The sequence below is a fragment of the Hemitrygon akajei genome, chromosome 6, assembly GCF_048418815.1.
Source record: "Hemitrygon akajei chromosome 6, sHemAka1.3, whole genome shotgun sequence".
In the NCBI taxonomy this organism is placed as follows: domain Eukaryota; kingdom Metazoa; phylum Chordata; class Chondrichthyes; order Myliobatiformes; family Dasyatidae; genus Hemitrygon; species Hemitrygon akajei.
The window spans coordinates 43,653,592-43,676,068 of NC_133129.1; the positions used below are offsets into that span (position 1 = coordinate 43,653,592).

A 22,477-nucleotide genomic window follows, 5' to 3' on the forward strand; every position below is an offset into this window, starting at 1 on the left:
GAGCTAGAAGGTGATAAGTGAAACCAGGTGGGTGGGAAAGGCAAAGGGCTGGAGAAGCAGGAATCTGATAGAAGAGGAGAGTGGATCATAGGAGAAAGGGAAGCAGGAGTGGCGCTAGGGGAGGTGATTGGCAAGTGAGGAGAAGAGGTAAGAGATCACAGTGGGGAATAGATGAAGAAGGAAGGGGGTGTGGAGAGGGAAAAAATGATAACAGAAATTGATGTTCATGCCATCAGGTTGGAGGCTACCTAGATGGAAAATGAGGTGATGCTCCTTCACTCTGATTGTGGCCTCATTGAGGTAGAAAAGGAAGCCATGGACTGTCATATTGGAATGAGAATGGAGACAGGAATTAAAATGGTTGGCCACCAAGAGGTTCCTTATTTGGTGAATGGAGTGGAGGTACTCGAAAAAATGGCTTCCTATTTCCATTGTGTCTCATCAATGTTGAGGAGACCTCATTGGGAGCAATAGAAAACCACAACAGATTCCACATGCCTCACCTAGAAGGACTGTTTGGGGCACTAAGTGGAGATGAGGGAGGAGGTGAATGAACAGGAGTAGAATTTCTGTTGCTTGCAGTGGTAGGAGCCAGGAAGGAGATCAGTGGGAAGAGACAAATGAATAAGGGGGAAAAAGAACTGTTTTAGGAATCATATATAGGCCTCCAAATAGTAGCCAAGATGTGGGGTTGAGATTGCAAAGGGAGCTGGAAAAGACAGGTAATAAGAGTAATGACACATTTGTAAAGGGGGACTTCAACATTCAAGGGGATGGGAAAAATCAGGCTGGTGTTGGATCGCAAGAGAGTGAATTTTTTCCAATGCCCACGAGATGGCTTTTTAGAGCAGCTTGTGCTTGAGCCTACTCAGGAAAAGGCCACTTTAGACTGGATGTTGTTCATGTTACATCATGTTATGGGGCTTAATGTAAAGGAAACCTTAGGAGACAGCGATCATAATATGATTGAACTCATATTGCAATTAGAGAGAGAGAAGCACAAATCAGATGTATAAAGGAATAAAGGGAATTACATATGGATTGGAGGAGGATACTGGCGGGGATGACGGTAGAGCAGAGATGGCCAAAGTTTCTGGTAATAGTTCACAAGGTGTAGGATAGATATGTCCCACAGAGGAAGAAGTTCTCAAATGGCAGGGGTAGGCAACTATGGCTGACAAGGGAATTCAAGGACTGCATAAAAGTCAAGGAAATGGCATATAAGGTGGCAAAAGTGAGTGGGAAGTTGGATGATTGGGAATCTTTTAAAATCCAACAAAAGTCAACTAAAAAGCTATAAGGGAAAAGATGAAATATGAGGGCAAACTAGCCAATAATATAAAGCAGGATTCCAAAACTTTTTTTTCATGTATATAAAGAGTAAAAGGGAGGTGAGAGTTGTATTGGGAAAATGATGCTGGTAAGGCAGTAATGGGAAACAAAGAAATGGTAGATGAACTTAATGGGTACTTTGCATCAGTCTTCACCGTGGAAGACACTAGCAGTGTGAGTGTCCATGAGTGTGAGGGAGCAGGAGTGAGTGTCATTGGTATTACAAAGGGAAAAAGTACTAAGCAAACTCGAAGATCATACAGTGGACTACCTTCCAGAGTCCTGGGAGAGGTTGGTGAAGAGAAAATGGATGTATTGGTCATGATCTTTCAAGAATCACTTGATTCTGGCATGGTCCTGGAGGGTTGGAAGATTGTAAATGTCACTCCACTCTAAGAAGGGAGGAAGGCAAAAGAAAGGAAATTATAGGCCAGTTAGCCTAACTCAGTGGTTGGGAAAGTGTTGGAGTCTATTATTAAGGATGAGGCTTCAGTGTACTTGGAGACTAATGATAAAATAAATCAAAGTCAGCATGGTTTCTGTAAAGGGAAATCATGCTTGACACATCTGCTAGAGTTATTTGAGGAAATAGCAAGCAGGGTGGACAAAAAAGAGGCAGTAGATGTAATTTACTTGGATTTGATAAGGTGCCATACCTAACGTTGCTTAACAAGATACAATCGTATGGCATTACAGGAAAGAGGAATGGCTGACAGGCAGGAGACAGTGAGTGGGAATAAAGGACCCTTTCTGGTTGGATGCAAAGATTGGTAGTGTTCCTCAGGGTCAATATTGGGACCGCTACTTTTCTCATTGTTTGTTACTGATTTAAATAATGGAATGCTTTATGACAAAATTTGTGGATGATACGAAGATAGGTGGAGGGGTAAGTAGTGCTGAGGAAACAATGTGATTGCAGCAGGACTTAGACAAATTGGAAGAATGGGCAAAAAGGTGGCAGATGAAATGCAGTGTTGGAAAATGTATGATAATACATTTTGGTAGAAGGAACAGAGTGGATTAATATCTAAACGGGGAGAAGTTTCAAACATCAGAGGTGCAGAGGGACTTAGGAGTGCTAAGCAAAGATTCCCTGAATGTTTAATTTTACAGGTAGGTAAAGAATGCAAATGCAATGTTGGCATTTATTTTAAGGGGAATAGAATATAAAAGGAAGGAGATAATGCTGAGACTTTATTAGACACTACTCAGGCCGCACTTGGAATATTGTCAAGAGTTTCGGACCCCATATCTCAGAAAGGATGTGTTGTCATTGTATAGTCCAGGGGAGGCTCATGAGGTTGATTCTAGGAAAGGAAGGGTTAACACATGAGAAGCATTTGGCAGCTTTGGGCCTGTACCCACTGGAATTTAGATGAATGCGTGAGGACCTCATTGAAACCTACCGAATGTTGAAAGGACCAGATAGGATCGATGTAGAAAAGGATGCTTCCTGTGGTGGGGGTATCCAGAACTAGAGGCACAGCCTCAAAATTAAGGGGTGATCCTTTTGAACAGAGGCGAGAAGGAACACACACAAAATGCCGGAGAAACTCAGCAGGCCACGCAGCACCAAGAAAAAGAATACAGTCGATGTTACTCTTTTCCTAGATGCTGCCTGGCCTGCTGAGTTCCTCCAGCACTTTGTGTGTGTTGCTTGGATTTCCAGCACCTGCAGATTTTCTCTTGTTTATGAGAGATAAAGAGGAAAATTGTTTAGCCAGAGAGTAGTGAATCTGTGGAATGCTTTGCCACAGACTGCGGTGGAAGTCAAGTCCATGGGTATATTTAAGGCAGAAGTTGATCATTTCTTGATCAGTCAGGGCATCAAAGGATATGGTGAGAAGGCAGGTGTATGGGGTTGAGTGGGATCCGGGATCCGCCATGATTGAATGATGGGCTGAATGGCCTAATTCTGCTCCTATGTCTTATGGTCTCGAAGGGAATTACTGAGGGAGCAATTCCTGTAGAAAGTGAAGAATCGGAGAGAAGTGAAAATGTGTTTGGTGGTAGGATCCAGGTAAGAGGGTGGAAGTTACAGAGAATGATGTGTTGAATGCGGAGGTTCATAGGGTGGTAGGTGAGGACAAGAGGAACTCCATCCCTGTTAAGCCACCGGGAAGATGGGGTGAGTGTGGGGGGTGAGTACCCTTCAAACAGTACTGTTCAAAAGTTTTAGGCACATATATATAGTTAATGAGCCCTAAGATTTTTCACAGAATTTTAGTAATCTTATGTATTGCACTGTACCGTTGCCACAAAAAAAAACAAATTTCATGACATATGTGAGTGATGATGAACCCTGATTCTAATATGGGTCTCTATTGATTGAGAATGGGAAGGGGGCAGGGAGAGGGGAATTATGGTTGGAATAAGGGGAAGGGAGAGGGGAGGGAGCAGGAAGCACCAGAGACACATTTTGGAATGATCAGTAACCGTTTGGAATCAAATGACCTTGTCTGGTGTCTCAACACATTTCTCCCCCACTCCAGTACTGCTTCTGCCACCTGTCCCACACTCCTTCCGTGGCACTCCACCCACACCATTCCCAACATTCTTTGCTCCCGCCAGGTTTACAAACTTGCTCTCTGCTCCAGATTGACAAATGCAGGACTGTGCAAAGGTCTTAGGCACCCTAGTATATATATGTGTCTAAGGCTTTTGCACAATGCTGTATATAGATATGTATGTTTACTACTTCAACAAAATGGAAACCAATATTAATCTTCTAACAAAGGTAAACTGAATAGATGTGACAAGGGGAACACCCCAATCTACATATTTGGTTATTTAGCAATTTTAGAACATTGCTCACCAGTTATTGATTCTACTGAGTTGCTGAAAAATAAAAAAGGTATTTAAAAACTAAGATTGCTATGGTATTCAAGCATTTCATTGCAGTTCAGTATTTATTATTTAAAATATGTAAACAGACAATTATTACTCACTGGTTGGACTGAAGTCCTTCAATTTCCAGAATTACTCCTTTCTCATGCAAACGAGCCGCAGTGTAGTGCAAAGTTGACTGTTTCATTTTCTTGTTGCCCTTTTCTTCCCCTTTGCCATCTAATTTTATTGATCTTCTGGCATTCCTGTAATTTATCAAGTGAATTCTCCATTAAAGTAACAGAGCAATAAGCAATGACCTTGGAAATAGACTAGGCGAATTTCCTAAATGCAAAACATTTCATTGAATTGAAACAAAACATATGCCTACTTTCTTGTTAGGTTGTCCAGGCACGTTTTAATATAGGTATTGTAATAATTATTCTGTTCTTCATAAAACTTGGCCTTTGAATTAAGTGCACTCAATGTTTGCTGTATTTTCACAAGTTCTGCCTTGCGACGCTGTCGGTACCTTCGCTGATTTCGAATGTCCTGAAAGAAAATATTTAAAATTGCTGTAATATGAATACACATTTGGAATGTATCACTTAATGCTGCAGAATATTTTCAGCAGGACGGGCCTATGATTTGGAGATATAGCACATTTTAAACAGCAATGTGTTGTAAAGCAATTCAGTATGGTATTCAGAAACTTGAGGTTAGTATTGAGTTATCATATAGGGACTCAGAACAGAGACTGGACAGCTAACCTGAAAGCAACAAGTTCAACAGAATTTTATCTTTACAGTAATTTAACGAGGTATTACAGATTCAGAATGGCAGAGAATACAGACAATTAGACATCAACTCTAAATTGTTTCCTTGTAGACCATTGCAATGAATCCCACTTTTACCCCCCACGGCCCTGCAAACTACTTCCTCTTTAGTGCTAGTCCAATTTCCTTTCTATATCTCTGAATGAGCTAATTTCCATAACTCTTGAAGCTGACAATCAAATCCTTCTGGCTTGTAAAGGATTTTCCTTGTATCTCCTCCAATTTTGCCCAACAATTTGATTCCAATCTCTTTGTGTCACTGCAAATCCAACTTCTAAGAAACAGATTATGGTTAAGAGATGCAATCAATTGAACAAAAGAATTCCAATTTACAGTGCTGTTAAAAAGTATTCACCCCATTCCCCCCCCCCCCCAAGAACCTTTATTGTTTTATTGTTTTACAATATTGAATCACAGTGGATTTAATTTGGCTTTTTGATACTGATCAACAGAAAAAGACTCTTTTATTATGTCAAAGTGAAAACAAATTTCTACAAATTGGTCTAAATTTATTAGAATTGTAATGCCCTGGTTAAGATCCTTCTGTTATACTGTAAGTAATTCATTTTAGTAGTTCTGTAAGAATAATCTGTTCTGTTTTTAGCATGTTTGGGATTGAGCTAAAGTTAAGAGGCTATGTTGTTCAATTTAGGATGTTGTGTCAGCCAGTCAGGATGGCAGAATTGGGGGAAGGTCCAAGAGAACGTGAGGAGGACAGGTTTTTGTAACGGGCATTGGTGTGGGTCGAGGTCTTTTTGGCGGGAGCTGGAAGACAAGATGGAAGATGGCTGAGGAAGCCCTCCATCCCTGTTGCACAAGGTGCCTGTCAGAGATGAATGGCTTCAAGGAGGAAGGACTAATACTCACGTGGGCAAGCTCATTTGTTTGAGATGGATTTCAAGTGACATTCGGAAGGTGGTATGTGCTTTCATGCAGAGAGTGGATCCAGTGGAAAGGTAAAGACAACTCCAAGATGAATTTTGAAAACTTCAGTTTTGTGCACGTTTGGACTGGGTTAACTGTAGTGGACCCTTTTTATTTTTCCTTTCTTACTACCTGTTCGATAAAGCTGACATTTGTAAACATACTTTCTCTATAATTATTTGCAATGTACAATCCGTTATTTCTTGCCATTGGGTAATTGCATGTGGGCAATATTTACACAGTATTCACACAGATTGGAGTTCAATTGGTTGAGGCATCCCAACTTCCCAGTTTTGGTGGGACCCAAGTCATACCAACCCCATCGCTGAGTCCAGTGGCTGTTAACAAGGGGCTAATGAACCTTATCTCTAGAGATGCCTGATTAAAAAGTATTTTCACAATTATTAAATACAAAATAATTGATTGAATAATTATTCACCCCATTAGACAGTATTTAGTAGATGCACCTTTGGCAGCAATTGCAGCTTTGATTTTGTGTGGATTGGTTTCCATCAGCTTTGCACATCTGATCACAGCAATTTTTCCCATTCTTCTTTACAAAACTGCTCAAACTCTGTCAGATTGCACAGGGATTGTGAGTGAACAGCCCTTTTCAAGTCCAGCTTCACGAGCCTTCCAGAGCCTGCTGCAGTAAAGCATCCCCAAAGTATGATGCAGTCACCACCATGTTTCATGGTGCTTTGGGCTTATACCAAACATTGCATTTAGTCTGATGGCCAAAATGCCCAGTTTTGGTTTCATCAGACCATAGAACCTACTTCCAGCTGACTTCAAAGTCTCCCACCTGCCTTCTGGCAAACTCTAGCCAAGATTTCATGTGAGATTTTTTTCCCCCAACAGTGGCCACTCTCCCATAAAGCTGTGACCGGTGAAGCACCCAGGCAACAGTTGTATGCACAGTCTCTCCCATCTCAGCCATTGAAGCTTGTAACTCCTTTAGGGTTGTCATAGGTCTCTTGGTGGCCTCCCTCACTAATCCCTTTCTTGTATGGTCACTCAGTTTTTGAGAATGGCCCATTCTAGGCAGATTTACAACTGTGTCATATTCTTTCCATTCTTGCTGATTGACTGAACTGTAGTCCAAGGGATATTCAGTGACTTGGAAATTTTCTTGTATCCATCTCCTGACTTGTGCTTTTCAATAACCTTTTTTGCAGAGTTGCTTGGAGCATTCTTTTGTCTTCATGGTATAATTTTTGCCAGGATACTGACTCACCAGCAATTGAACCTTCCAGATAGAGGTGTGTTTTTTTACTACTATCAGTTGAAACACCTTGACAGCACACAGGTCTCCAAACACAAATCTCTATTTAACTAATCACATGACTTCCAAAACCAATTGGCAGCACCAGTGATAATTTGGTGTAGCATATTAAAGGGGGTGAATACTTATGCAATCGATTATTTTGTATTTTATATTTGCAATTAATTTAGATCGCTTTGTAGAGATGTTTTCACTTTGACACAAGAGTCTTTTTCTGTTAATCAATGTAAAAAAAAAGCAAATTAAATCCACTGTGATTCAATGTTGTAAAACAATAAACATGAAAACTTCCAGTGGGGAGGGGGGAGAGATACTTTTTGTATGCTCTCTAAAAAACAAAATGCGGCCCAGTTGAATAAAATTTGACACTATACAATGTTATACAACGAGAAATTAAAACTGAACTTGGGCAAACATACAGGTTTTAAGGAGCAATATAAAGAAGGATATTTAGGGAGGAATTGGATGCTTGGTGTTAGATGCTCCAGAGACCAGAAACAGAGTCGTACCAATATTCTGGAATACTGTAGATTATAGAAACAGTAGTGGATTGAGGAAGGTAAATCAAACATCAATCATCTTATCTGCATACCTTTGCAATATCATTTATTAGATCTTGGTATTTATTTGTTGATGAGATCAAGCCGGCCTCTTCCAGCGTCGAAGGTTTCTCTGGATTTTCCTTTTTTTCTGTTCAATTGGGAGTTGAACATCCTCCATCTCAATCTGATTGTGTTTCATTTTATCAGGAACTTTGGCATCCAGCAGGGCACGCTTTTCTATCATCTTCAAATAGTTCTCTTCCTAATGAGTTGGTAATGAATTATAGCAGTTAATTTACATCCAGGATAACAAAGTAATTATCAAATTCAATCACAATCATTACTGATAGCCAAAATCTCTAGTTCATCAAATATATTCAATGAATTAGAATCATATTGATTGAAGTACTTTATCCTTCCTTTATACAGCTGATGAGAAAATTACCCTACTTAAACAGCATTCTTAAATATTTCATCATCAATTATAAAACTATCAGGTCTGTGGCCATCTCGTTGTCCCATTCACTCAGCATAGAAATATATTTGATGACTGCTTCATCAAGCACCTCTACTCCATCCCCCCCAAAAGTGGAACTTCCCAGTGATAAACATTTTAATTCCAATTCCTGTTCTGACATCTCAGTCCATGGCCTCCTTTTGTGACAAGGTGAGGCCACCCTCAGGGTGAAGGAGCATCACCTTTTATTCTGTCTGGGTAGCCTCCAACCTGATAGTATGAATATCAATCTCTCCAAGTAATAAAATTCCTCCTCCCCTTCTATTCCTCACTTTGGCCTCTTACCCCTTATCACCTGCCTATCATCCATCCCTTTCTCCTATGGTCCACTCTCCTCTCCTATCAGATTCCTTCCTGTCCGGCCCTTTATTGTTTCCACCCACCTGGCTTCACCTATCACCTTCTAGTTGTCCTCCTTTCCTTCCCCTCACCTTTTTTATTCTGACATCTTCCCTCTTCCTTTCCGGTGCTGAAGAAAGATGTCGGCCCACAACTTTGACTGTTTATTTATTTTCATAGATGCTATCTGCTGTGTTCCTCCAGCATTTTGTGTGTGTTGTTTTTTGAAGCATTATCACATTGCAAACAGTCAACTTGATTACGTGCTCTAATTTGTAATTACCTTGAAACTAATGGCATTATGATCACTAGATGCGGAGTGTTCCCTTACATAAACTACTCATTTCCGAATAGGAGATCTAGTAGAACGTTGTCTCTAGTTGGGACTTCCCTGTACTGATTAAGGAAACTTTATGAACACACTTGAGAAACTGTTCCCATCCAGCCCTTTTACAATATGGGTGCCTCAGTCGCTATGTGGAAGGTTAAAATCATATACTATCTCTCTACAAATTCTCTTCTAAATCCCTCAGACTACTGGATTTGGATAGTCTATAAAATATTTACATGGTCGTACCTTCCTTACTTCTCAGTTCTACCCATAATGCCTCATTGATGAGCTCTCTGTCTGAGCACTGCTGTGACATTTTCCCTGATGAGTAAGGCCACCCTCACTCTTTAATCCTTCCCGCTCTGTCATGTCTAAAACAACAGAAACACAGTACACTGAGCTGCCAGTCCTGCCCCCTCCTGTCACCAAGTCTCTCCAATGTCATAATATCATGTGCTGATCTGCCTTTCCCACAATGCACCTTGCATTGAGATACACACAGCTCTGAATGTTACTCCCACCCTGTGGTTCTTTCGATTCCTGACTTTGTACGTAGGTCCAACAACATCTTTCTTCACAACCACAACACCATCTGTTCTGGAGCTCTGATTCCCACCCCACTGCAACTCTAATTTAACCCCCCACCCCCAACACACACCCCATGCAGCACCAAACCTTCCTGCTAGAATATTAGTCCAACTCCAGTCCAGGTTCATACTGTCCCTTCTACAAGGGTATCAACTTCCCTGGAAGAGAGCCCAATGATCCAAAAAATCTGATACCCTCCCTGCTGCCTTAACTCCTTGGCCATGTGTTAAACTGCATGATCGTCTTATTTCTGGCCTCACTAGAACATAGCATGGGTAGCAATCCTGAGAACATAACCCTGGAGGTTCTGTCCTTTAACTTAGCATCTAACCCCCTGAGCTCACTTTGCAGGACTTCATCACCCATCCTACCCATCTCACTGGTGCTCACCCTCCCACTTAAGAATGCTGTAGACTCGATCCAAGATGTCCCAGGCCCTGGCACAAACAATCCAGGAATCTCGTTCTTGCCCACAGAACTCCTTTCTGTTTCCCTAACTTACAAATCCCCCATCAGAACAGTTTGCCTCTTGTCCCCATTTCCATTCTGAGCCAAAGCCAGAATTAGTGCAAGAAACGTGATCGCTGTGGCTTTTCTCTGCTAGGTCAATTCTCCCCCCCACCCCCTCAACAGTATCCAAAGTGGTATGCCTGTTGAGGGGAATGTGCAATCTGGCCCTTCCGTTATGGCCACCCAGGGTTTAGAAACCTCTACACGGGCTCTGGCAATCTCCTCTACTGCTTCCCATAGCAGTCTAGGATACATCTAATCTTTTCCTTTCACCCACACAGTCAGAGAAACACAACACAGAACAAGATGCCATCTAAGTTGGTCTATTTGCCGAAATTTGGCCCACGTCCCTCTGAATCTTTCTTATTCAAGTGCCTATTAAATGTTGTTATTGTACCTGCCTCAGCCGTTCTCTTCGGAAGCTCATTTCATACAGAACATGCTCCGTGTGAAGAAACTGCCCTTCAGGCCCCATGAAAGTCTTTCCTCTCTAGTTAACTCTATGCCTTCAAGTCCAAGCCATGGAGAAAAAGACTATAAACTTTACTGTATTTTTTGCCTATCTTGTACTCTATTCTATAAGAGAAGCAGTCAGAATTACTATTTTCTTCCTGATCAATCCCTTACTGAAGTCTTAAATGTTTCCATTACTGCTCTGTTTGGCAATATTATAAGCCTGTTTGTTTTATCCAGATCTATCTAACTGTTTAAGCTAGTCATGACTGGAGCTGTTGGGCTTTCAGTAGAGTTATTTTTTAAATGTTAGGCATTGCACATTGATCATACCTTTTAATGAAGATCCCCACACTATCATAGCCAATTCTAACCTCGCGTTTCCTTGACAGTTTCCATTGTTTACATTTAACAACTTAATTTCATATTAAATTAAACCCTTCAATTGATTCATAAAATCCTATCACTATTGATATTCTTCCTAAAAGGCCTGTAACTACAAGCAATAAATTTAAGTTGCTACGGACACCAATCAATTTCTGTCACCTTCCTTTATAAGTGCCTGACAACAGATGTGCAATATAGAATACTATTGCTTTCCTCGCACTGTATTTTATTTCCTGTTATTTGCGGCTTTCATCGATGTTCATGTCAGATATGGACTGAGCACGAATGGGAAGAAGCCTCAAAAAGAACACCATACGGCCAGTGGAACTAAAATGAATCCAGTTATGAATAATTCACTATCACGTTACCTCAGCCTGCAGTAAAATATTGTTATCAACTACATACAAACTACAACTACAATGAATAAACATAAAAAGAGTTCATTTACTTTCAGAAACCTTGAGAATGTGAAAAAGCATGATATAATTATATTACCTTCCGCCTCCCCGCCCATATCCAACCCAGACGTGCAAATAAATGCAACAGTTCAATATGAAGACATTAACTCATGTTAGAAAATATGGCAGTTTTCAAAACTACTAGTTTAAAACTATTAGTTTAAAAAATCAGTTACATTTGTCCTGATGTGTGGTTTCAACCTAAAACATGAACAATTCTTGACTATACCTCGTTATACCCTGTCAATTGTAAAAATGCCATTCCATTTCCTCAGTTCCTCCTTTTCCACATCTTTTTCATGACAAGGCTTTTCATTCCAGAACAAATGGGAGGTCCTTCTTTAAAGAAAGGGGCTTCTCTTTCTCCACCATCAACACTGCCCTCACCCGCATCTCTTCAACTTTGCGCACATCTGCCCTCACCCCATCTTCCCACTGCCTCTCCAGGGATATGTTTCCTCTTGCCTTCACCTACCACCCCACAAGCCTCTGCATCCAGCACATAATTCTCCGTAACTTTCGCCATCTCCAATGGGATCCCACCACCAAGTGCATCTTTTCTTGCCCCCCCCCCCCACCCCCCACATTCTGCAGGGTCTCCCTTGTCCATTCGTCCCTCCCCACTGATCTCCCTCCTGGTACTTATCCTTGCAAGCAGAACAACTTCTACAACTGCCCCTACACTTCCACCCTCACTACCATTCAGGACCTCAAATAGTCCTTCCAGGTGTGGCGACACTTCACCTGCTATTCTGCTGGGGTCATCCTACTATATTTAGTGTATATCAATGGGACATGACATAGATTGGAAGACTGCTTCGTTGGTGCACCTTCTGCTACAAAAAACAGTATTTCCCAATGGCCACCCATTTCAATTCTACTTCCCTTTCCAATTCAAACATTTCAGTCCATGGCTTCCTCTACTGCCACAATGAGGCCACACTCAAGTTGGAGGAGCAACACCTTATAGTCTGTCCAGGTAGCCTCCAATCCAATGGCATGAACATTGATTTCTCGGACTTCCAGTAATTTCCCCCCTTCTCCTCTCCTTCATCAATCCCCACTCTGGTTTCCCTCTCACACCTCCTTTTCTTACTTGCCTATCATATCCTTCTGGTGCTCCTCCCACTTCCATTTCTTCAATGGTCTTCTACCCTCTCCTATCGGATTCCCCCTTCTCCAGCCCTTCATCTCTTCCACCAATCAACCTCAGCTTTTTACTTGACACCCTCCGCTTCTCCTGGTTTCACCTATGTCCTGCCACCTTCTACTTCTTCCTCCCCTTCCTCCAACCTCTTATTCTGACTTCTTTCTCCTTCCTTTCCAGTCCTGATGAAGGGCGTCGGCCTGAAACGTCCACCCATAGACTGACCCACTGAGCTCCTCCAGCACTGTATGTATTGCTCTAGATTTCCAGCATCTGCAGTACCTCTTGTGTCAACAATTCTTTTCTTCCCACTGGTTGCTGCTTGACCTCATGAGGTCTCCAGCAGACTGGTTGTTGCAAATAAGTTGTTTTCACCTGGTGCAAACTTTGTTTCTGTCCCATGAATCAGACAAGATGGCCTGAATTTGGCTATTGTAAAATCCTTAGAACCTGAGGCATGTTCTCAGCACAGTAATGGTTGTCCTCTATTTTTACCCATGTCACTTCACAAGACCTTGATAAAGTCTGCCTTTCAAACTTTTTCAGGCCAAAAATACTCTTGTTAGTTGATGACATGCAAATACAGGGAAAAGCCAGTTGCTGATTTCCAAATATGGATGGCAGGGCTATTTTTAAGCTTGGTGGTTTAATGATGATTCGGGCATTCTAGGATCCGGAGAACTAGGCAGCCTGTGCAAACTAGAATAGGAATGAATCATAGAAACATTACACGACAACTTCCTATCTTTTCTCCCCCCGCCCCCCCCCCCCTTGACTGAGGTGTCAAGTGTCCACTACTACAATGATTCCCTCATGTGGGCCAAAGCATCAACTGCAACCATACAACCAGCCTCCTGAACTAGAGCTGTAGCTGGTGGAGGCACCAACTGCCTCAACTCTGGCCCTGCACTGCACCTGAACAATTACTTCAAAGACCATAAGGTTTTAGGAGCAGAATTAGGCCATTTGGTCCATTAAGTCTGCTCCGTCATTTGGATTATAATCCCCCTCAATCCCATTCTCTTGCCTTCTCTCCATAACCTTTGGCTTCCAGACTAATCAAGAACCCATCAACCTCTGCTTTAAATATACCCACTGATTTGGCCTCCACAACCATCTCTGGCAATGAATTCTACAGATTCAGTTTTCTCCGGCTAAAGAAATTCTTGCTCATCTTTGCTCTAAAGGGACACTCTTCTGGTCCAAGACTCACCCACTAGAGGAAACATTCTCTCCACATCCGCTCCATCTAGGCCTTACAGTATTCAGTAGGTTTCAATGAGATCCCCATTCATTTTTCTAAACTCCAGTGAGTTCAGGTTTAGAGCCATCAAATGCTCCTCATAGATTAACCCTTTTATTCCTAAAATCATTCTTGTGATTCTCTTCTGGATACTCCTCAATACCAGCACATCTTTTCCTAGATAAGGCGCCCAAAACTGCTCACAATATTCCCAAGAGCGGTCTGACCAATGCCTCATAAAGCCTCAGCATTACATTCTTGCTTTTGTATTCTAGTCCACTCAAAATTAATGCTAACGTTGCATTTGCCTTCCTTACCACCCACTCAACCCACAAATTAACCTGCAGGCAATCCTGATTAAGGATGCCCAAGTCCCTTTGCACCTCGAATTTTTGAATTTTCTCCATGTTTAGAAAACAGTCTACGCCTTATTCCTCCTACTGCAGTGCATGACCATGCACTATATTCCATCTGCCACTTCTTTGCTCATTCTCTTAATCTGTCTAAGTTCTTCTGCAGACTCTCTGCTTCCTCAACACTACCTGCCCCTCCACCTATTTTTGTATCGTCCTCAAACTTGGTCACAAAGCCATCAAATCCGTCATCCAAATCATTGACATATAATGTGAATAGAAGTGGCCCCCAAAACTAACCCCTGCAGAAAACCACTAGCCACCAGCAGCCAACCATAAAAGGCCCCCTATATTCCCACTCTTTTCCTTCTGATCAGTCAATCTTCTATCCATGCTAGTACCTTTCTTGTAATACCATGGGTTCTTATCTTGTTAAGCAGCCTCATTTACAGTACCTTGTCAAAGGCCTCTGAAAATCCAACTAAACAATAGCTACTGATAGTTATGTCAATCCTGCCTGTTATTTTTTTGAAAGAATTCCAACAGGTTTGTCAGGCAAGATTTTCACTTCAGGAAAACCATGCTGACTTTGGCCTATATTATCATGAGCTTTTAAGCACGCTGAAATTTCATCCTTAATAATGGACTCCAACATCTTCCCAAACACTGAATTCAGTCTGAAGCTTCTTAATAATCACATTTTTCAACCTCCCTCCTTTAAAGAATGGAGTGACGTTGCAATTTTCTAATCCTCAGGAAACATTCCAGAAAGTCGTGATTCCTCAAAGATCACTACTAATGCCTCCCCAATCTCTTCAGCTAACCCTTTCAAAACTCTGGGGTGACTTATCTTCTGTCAGACCTTTCAGCTGCTCAAGCAACTTCTCCTTAGTAATAACAACTACAATCACTTCTGCCCGCAACAACTTCTGGCATGCTGCTAGCGTCTTCCACAGTGAGGACTGATGCAAAAATGCTAATCAAGTTCATACGCCGTTTCTTTAGCCTCCATTACTATCTCTCTAACGACATTTTCCAGCAGTGCAATATCCACTCTTGCCTCTCTTTTATTCCTTATGTATTTGAATTTTTAAAAAATCCTTTTTTTAATATAATATTGGCTAGATTACCCTTCTATTTCATCTTTTCTCTCCCTATGGTTTACTTCAGTTGTGCACGTTTTTTTTTAAAGCTTTCCTATCTTCCTACGTACCTGAATTTTTGCTATATTTTATACCCTCTCTTTTGCTGTCTTTGACTTCCCTTGTCAGCCATGGTTGTGTCATCCTGCCATTCGAATACTACTTCTTTGGGATGTGTCTATACCCCGTCTTCCGAAATGCTCTCAGAAATTCCAGACATTGAACTCTGCCATCACCTCTGCATCCAATCATCTTTGGTCAGCTCCTCTCTCACACCTCTAAATCCCTTTACTCCACTGTAATACTTACACATCTGACTAGCTTCTCCCTCTCAAATTGCAGGGTGAATTCTATCATATTATAATTACTGTTTCATAATGGTTCCTTTACCTTAAGCTCCCTAATCAAATCTGGTACATTACACAACACCCAATCTTGAATTTTCTTTTCCCTAATGGGTTTAATCACAAGCTGCTCCAAAAAGCCATTGTGTAGACACTCTACAAACTCCCTCTCTAGGGTTCTAGCGTCAACCTGATTTTCCCAATCTACCTGCATGTTGAAACCCCCATGACTATTGTAACATTGCTCTTTTTACGTGCCTTTTCTATCTCCCTTGTAATTTGTACCCCACATCCTGGCTACTGTTTGGGGCTGGTATAAAACTTCCATCAGGGTCTTTTTACCCTTGTAGTTTCTTAACTCTTCCCACAAGGATTATACATTTTCTTATCCCATGTCACCCCTTTCTAAGGATTTGATTTCATTGTTTACTAACAGAGCCACATCACCTTCTCTGCCTACCTGCCTAACCTTTCAATAAAATGGGTATCCTTGGATGTCAAGCTCCCAACTATGACCTTCTTTCAGTCAAGAGTCACTGATGCCCACAACGTCACATCTGTCAATCTCTAACTGTACTACAAGATCATCTTATTTTGTATACTGCCTTCATTCAAACACAATACCTTCAGTCCTGCTTTTGTCATCCTTTTTGATTTTGCCCCCATGTTACACTTCAACTCATCCCACTGACTGCAACTTTGCCCTATCATCTGTTTGTCCTTCCTCACAGCCAAACTATACACTGCATCTACTTGCATACCAACTGCCCCATCCTCAGCCCGATCACTCTGGTTCCCATCCCTCTACCAAATTACTTTAAACACTCTCCCAACAGTTGTAGGAAACTTGCCCGTAAGGACATTGATGTCCTATGAGTTCAGGTGCGACCCATCCTTTTATGTACAGGTCATATCTTCTTCCTCCAACCCCCTGGAAAAGATCCCAATGATTCAGAAATCTGAACCTAGTCCCCTGGCATCAATTCCTCTGCCATGCACTTATCTTTCAAATTGTTCTATTCTGACCCTCATTGGTGTGTAGAACAGGCAGCAATCCAGAGATTACTACCCTTGACATCTTGCTTTTCAGCTTTCTAACCAACTCCCTACTCAGGACCTTATCCCGTTTCCTACCCATGTCATTGGTATCAATATGTACCATGACTGCCAGTTGTTCACCCTCCCCCCTCAAAATGCCATGGGCCCAATCCAAGACATCCCTGACCCTGGCACCTGGGAGGCAACATACCATCTGGATATCTCTCATCCACAGAATCTTCCATCTGGACCTCTATCTATGGAATTCCCTATCAGGACTACCCTTCTCTTCTTTTCCTCCTCTTCTGAGTCACAGAGCCAGACTCTGTGCAAAAGGACCGGTCACAGCACTAAATTGAACGGAACTAAACTAAACTGAACATACATAGACTCTTTCAATGACTCTGTGGTTTGATGTTGCATTTTGTTCATTTTTGCCGTTTGTGTGATTTGTTCTTTTTTTGTGTGGGTGTTGGGTATTTGATATTTTCTTTGAACAGGTTCCATGGTGTTTTCTTTGTTTCATGGCTGTCTGTGGGAAGACTAATCTCAGGGTTGTATAATGCATATATGCTTTAATGATAAATGTACTTTGAATCTTTGAACTTTGTGGCTTCTCCCTGCTATGTTGCCCCAGCCCCCAACAGTATCCACAGGGGAATGTCCACAGGGGTACCCTGCACAGGCTGCCTATTCCTGTTTGATCTCAGTCACCCAGCTACCTCCCTCCTACAAACTAGGGATGCAACCTCCCTGTAGCTCCCATCTATCACCTCCTTATTCTCCCATAGCAACCAAAATTCACAGCGCTGCAGCTCCAGTTCCTTAACACTGTCTCCAAGGAGCTATAGCTCGATGCACTTTGAGCAGATGTAGTTATCAGGGAGACTGGAGGTCTCCAAGAGTTCCCACATCTCACACAAAGAACATACCACTAACCCTGGATCCATTCTCAATGCATTAGCTATGCACTAAAAAACAAAGAAAGAGAAAGAAAAAGCTTACTAGAAACTTATTTAGAGATTCTCACTGTAACCTGTTAAGCCAAAGCCTCCCACTCTAACACAGGCTCACATACATAATGACCTCTCCACTGATGCCTTTCTTCTTTTAATTGACCCTTGCAAAGTTACTAATAACTCAAACAACCTTAATCCAACCAAGTCCTGACAGGCTTTGTTTTTTATTCAAAAATGGCACTTAACTCCACAAGGAACTGTCTCCAATTATCTCTGTGATCTCCTGCTTGAGAGAGACGCCACACAACTCCACACTCAGGTCTTCACCCACAAAACTAGGTTGATTCACAGAAAATAAACCTTAACAATGGAACAAGGATGGCTTAAAATTAACACTGTCTCAATGGGTCTAAAGGCTTGCTTCCATGCTAGATGACACCATGGATTGTTCATCAGTAGAATTATGGTTTGAAATATTCAAGTATAATTACCTGCTGTGAAGAGGCTGGTGTCTCTAGTATTTCAGTTAATGTTTCTCCAGGTTGCGCTCCGATCACATCCACGATCAGCCATTTGGTCCTGTCAAAACAAATATAATTGTTAGCACTGATTAAAATAGGTCAGGTTTATCAAGAAATATTCTGTTCTAAAATGCTTGTAGTCATATTTTTTAAACATTTTACTCTAGATACTGTCTTTAATTCTTGTTTTCAAATCATTGGCTTTGGCTCTATCACAACTTTACCTGTCTAGTATACATGCCAGCCCAAGGTAACCAACAGATAACGATTTTCTCCATACACAAAAAATATCACTATGTATGGTAACCACACCAAAAGCATCAAAAACTTATAAGACTGACAAAAAAAATTACTAAAAGGGAGATGGAACTAGTTCTGATGTTTGTAGAAATGAACGTATGCAAGTACATAGGACTTTTGAATTTAATAACATGATAGGACTTTGCTTAAGTCTATAAGTTAGGTATTCGTAAGATGGCCCGTATAGATGAATTGCAAAGAGGACAGAAACCCAACAGATGTCATTTAATCTTTAATTAAATAATTTAAGAAAATAAATGATTCAGTAAATTTATTAGCTAATGGAAGCAAATAGAGACAATAACACCTTCCTTGGAAAAGAAGCAATGGTTCACATGCACCATGGATGGACTCAACAGAAATACAAATCCCCACCCCATGAAAATCAACCTATTTTCCCCCATCACCTCTCCAGAGATGATCCTGCCACACAACTTTTTGATGTCTTTCACCCTTCACTAACTTGATCCATGATTTTTCCTGACATTAAATGTTGACAGGGCCAGAGATACCGTGGCTTATCAAGTTGTTCCTTTCCACCCCACCTCAATGACTCACTCATATCCACCATAATGAAGTGCTTTGGGAGGTTGGTGATGGCTAGAATTACATCACCACTGTCGGTAAAATGTCAGATTTTGATGGGAGGCATACAGGAGTTAGGTGGGGTAAGTGGTGCTGCAACAACCACCTCACACTCAATGTCAGTAAGGGCAAGTAGTTGATTGTGGACTTCAGGAAGGAAAGGTCATGAGTGCGCACGCACACACACACACGCACGCACGCACACACACTCACACTCGTTGAGGGGTCAGTGGTTGATAAGTTCAGCAGCTTTACATTCCTGGGAATCAACTTCTCAGAGGATCTGTCTTGGGTTCAAAACATTGATGCAATCACAAAGGCAGCACACCAGCAGCTCTACTTGGTTAGGAGATTGAGGAGATTTGGCATGTAAAGGAATCTTGGAAATTTATATAGATCTGGATTGGAGAGCATTCTGATTGGTTGCATCACTGACTGGTGTGGAGGTTTGTAAAGCATGGGATCGCAGGAAACTGCAGAGATTTGTAGACTCAACCAGCTTCACCATGGGCACAGCCCTCCCCACCATCAAGGTCATCTTCCAGGAGTACTTCAAAGTGGAAGCAGCATCAATCATTAAGATCCTCATCATCTGGGACATATCCTCTTCTCATTTTCACTTTCGGGGAGGAGGTAAATGTAGAGGAGGCTGGAGACCCACACTCAATGATTCAGAAACTGCTTCTTCCTCTCCAACATAGATTTCTGGAAGGTCCATGAAAACGACCTCATCCCAAAGGCATACAGGTTACGAAGGGTTAAGGTTTAGTAAGTAAGCCATGCCGGCACTGAAAGCATGACAAAACCTGCTCCCAACACATCCTCAGACTACGTTGATTGTTGGCGCATTCGACGCACTTCACTGTACATGTTACAAATACAACTAAACTTTAGAAGTCTCATCATTATTGCTTTTTAATGCACTCATTTATTTAAAAATTTATAGTAATTATCTCTCCTGCCACAAAATAATAAATTTCACATCACAAAAGACAGTGATAATAAATCTGATTCTTACCTATTCCTAAATATTGGGGATCCTGTTTCTAAAAGTTACGGATAGAATTCTTTTTAAAACAAAAAGTCTTTTTAAAGAATGCCCCAGGTAAATGATACAGAATTTGACAATCGCAAATGCTGCTACTCAAACATCTTAAAATAAATATCTACAAAATGCTGCCTTTTTCTTTGAATGGCTTGAACCTCTCTTGCTTAAATATCATCCCTATTCTCTGGAAACGCTGCAGCAAAACAGAGTCTTTATGTCCCAGTGAACTTAGCCCTAGAAGTACTGAGAAAAAGAAAGCAGCCAAAAGCAGAAAATGGTAAGCAACACTTGTGCGCTTCCAGAATATCAATACTAACTCTATATAAATGCCTGATTTGATTTGCTTCATCTATTTTTGACATAAACAAGACTCAGGAGTAGCTATTAAAACACACAGGATCAATGGAACTAAAATTCCTGTACACAATCAAACAAAAAAATTGACAGATCCTGCAAACCTAAAACAGAATAAGTTAATGGCAAACCCATAGATGAATGGAAAAGCAAAGGAGAACAGTTTTGTACACATCTCTGGCCAATTTTGATGAAGGCACAACATGAAACACTAATTTACTTGTTCCCACCATAGAATGTAATGGATAATTTCTGTTATTTTATGTCACAATTGGTTATGAATATTTAGTTGAATTGCCATTAGATTGAAGGCATCAATGACATTTTCCTTTCCCTCGGTATCAGTAAAAGAGCTGGTTCTTGACTCCAGCAAGCAAGTGGGATACACACAACGGTGGAGTACGTTGAAAGCTTCAAGTTCCGAGGTGTAAATATCATCAGCAGCTTGCTCTGGTCCAACCACATGGACTCTATGGTTGAGAAAACACATCAGCATTTCTAGTTCCTCAGAAGGCTAAGTAAATTCAACACTTCCCCACTGCGCTTCACTAATCTTTATAGATGCACCGTGCAAAGCATCCTACCTAGATGCACAGTTTGGTATGGCAACCTCGCTGGCCAACACTGCAAGAAATTAAGAGAAATCTGGATGCCATTCTTTTCATTATTAAAAACAGCCTCCTCTCCATCCACTCTGTCTACACTTTCTGCCGCCTTAAGAAAGGCAGTATCATCAAGAACTCCTCACACCATAGCCATTCGCTTTTCTCCTCTCTCCTGTGGGGCAGAAGATACAACAGCCTGTGAGTACAAGCCACCAGACTCAAGGACAGCTTCTATCCCACTATCCGAAAACCCTGAATGGACTCTTGTGCAATAAAATTAACTCTTTATCTCTAAACCCTATCTTCTCGTGGCCTTTGCATCTTACTTGTCCAACTGCAATTCACTTTCTCGGCAACACAATGTTCTGCATTTTGCTATTACCTTTCACTTGGTACTACCTCCAGGTATTTATGTTTGGAATTATCTCTATTATCAGATGCAAAATGAAGTTTTTCCACTGTATCTCAAAATGGATGGAGGGGAGTTATTTTTCATGATGAAATGGATGCCATCCAGATTTCTCTAATTTCTTGCATTGTTAGCCAGAGTGGCTTTCATACCAAACTGTGCAGCCAGATAGGATGCTTTGGACGATGCATTTATAAAAATTAATGAAGGTCAATGGGAATGTGTTGCATTCACTTAGACTTCTGAGGAATTAGAAATGCTGGTTTGCTTTCTTGACAGATGACAATAATAATAAAAATTCCAAATTTAAGTCTATTTTCTGCTGAAGCATTCAACACAGTGAAACCAACCAATCATGATAGTTTCAACGACATTCACTGATCACACTTTCATCGGTAAAAGTTAGTATTTGGTTCATACATTGTAATATTATCATTTAAAAATACCATCCTTCAGTTATTTCCTGGATGCTATATACTTCTCCACTTTAATATCAAAATCATTATACAGTTTCAAGCAAAAAACATAATAGGGAGAAAACAGTAGCTACATATGAGTTAAAATGTTAATGTCCATAGACCTCTGCAAAATGTACTCAAATATAAAAAAGCGCTGACATATAAATGTAATAAAATGAAACATAAAATAGCATTGAAAAATATGGCAGCCAGCTGGGTATACAATTTACTGCCTTAGTCATTCTCATTACTTTGGATTTAATCATTTACTCTGCTGAGAAACATCCTTTTTTTGATTAAAAGAAACATAGAACAGTACAAACGTTCAAAGATCAAAGTAAATGCATTATCAAAGTACATGTATGTCAGTATATACAGAGCATATAAAAAGTATTTATCCTCATTGGAAGTTTTCATGTTTTATTGTTTTAGAACATTGAATCACAGTAGACTTAATTTGGCTTTTTTGATTCCAATCAACAGAAAAAGACTCTTTCGAGTCAAAGTGAGAACATGTCTACAAAGTGACCTAAATTAATTACAAAACACAAAACAATTGATTGCATAAGTATTAACCCCTTGAATATGTCATACCATATAATCACTGGTGCAGCCAATTGATTTTAGAAGTCACATCATTAGC

General features: G+C 40.9%; 1 protein-coding gene across 1 annotated transcript in view; it reads right to left on the minus strand.

Annotated features, from left to right (window-relative positions):
- The window catches only part of iqgap2 (IQ motif containing GTPase activating protein 2), a 296,840-nt gene that overhangs the window by 5,570 nt on the left and 268,793 nt on the right, over positions 1-22,477 (minus strand). Inside the window, 5 exon segments of the mRNA XM_073048258.1 lie at positions 4,281-4,424; positions 4,550-4,710; positions 7,796-7,863; positions 7,866-8,007; positions 18,046-18,133. Of these exon segments, the coding sequence (XP_072904359.1) occupies positions 4,281-4,424; positions 4,550-4,710; positions 7,796-7,863; positions 7,866-8,007; positions 18,046-18,133 (603 nt within the window).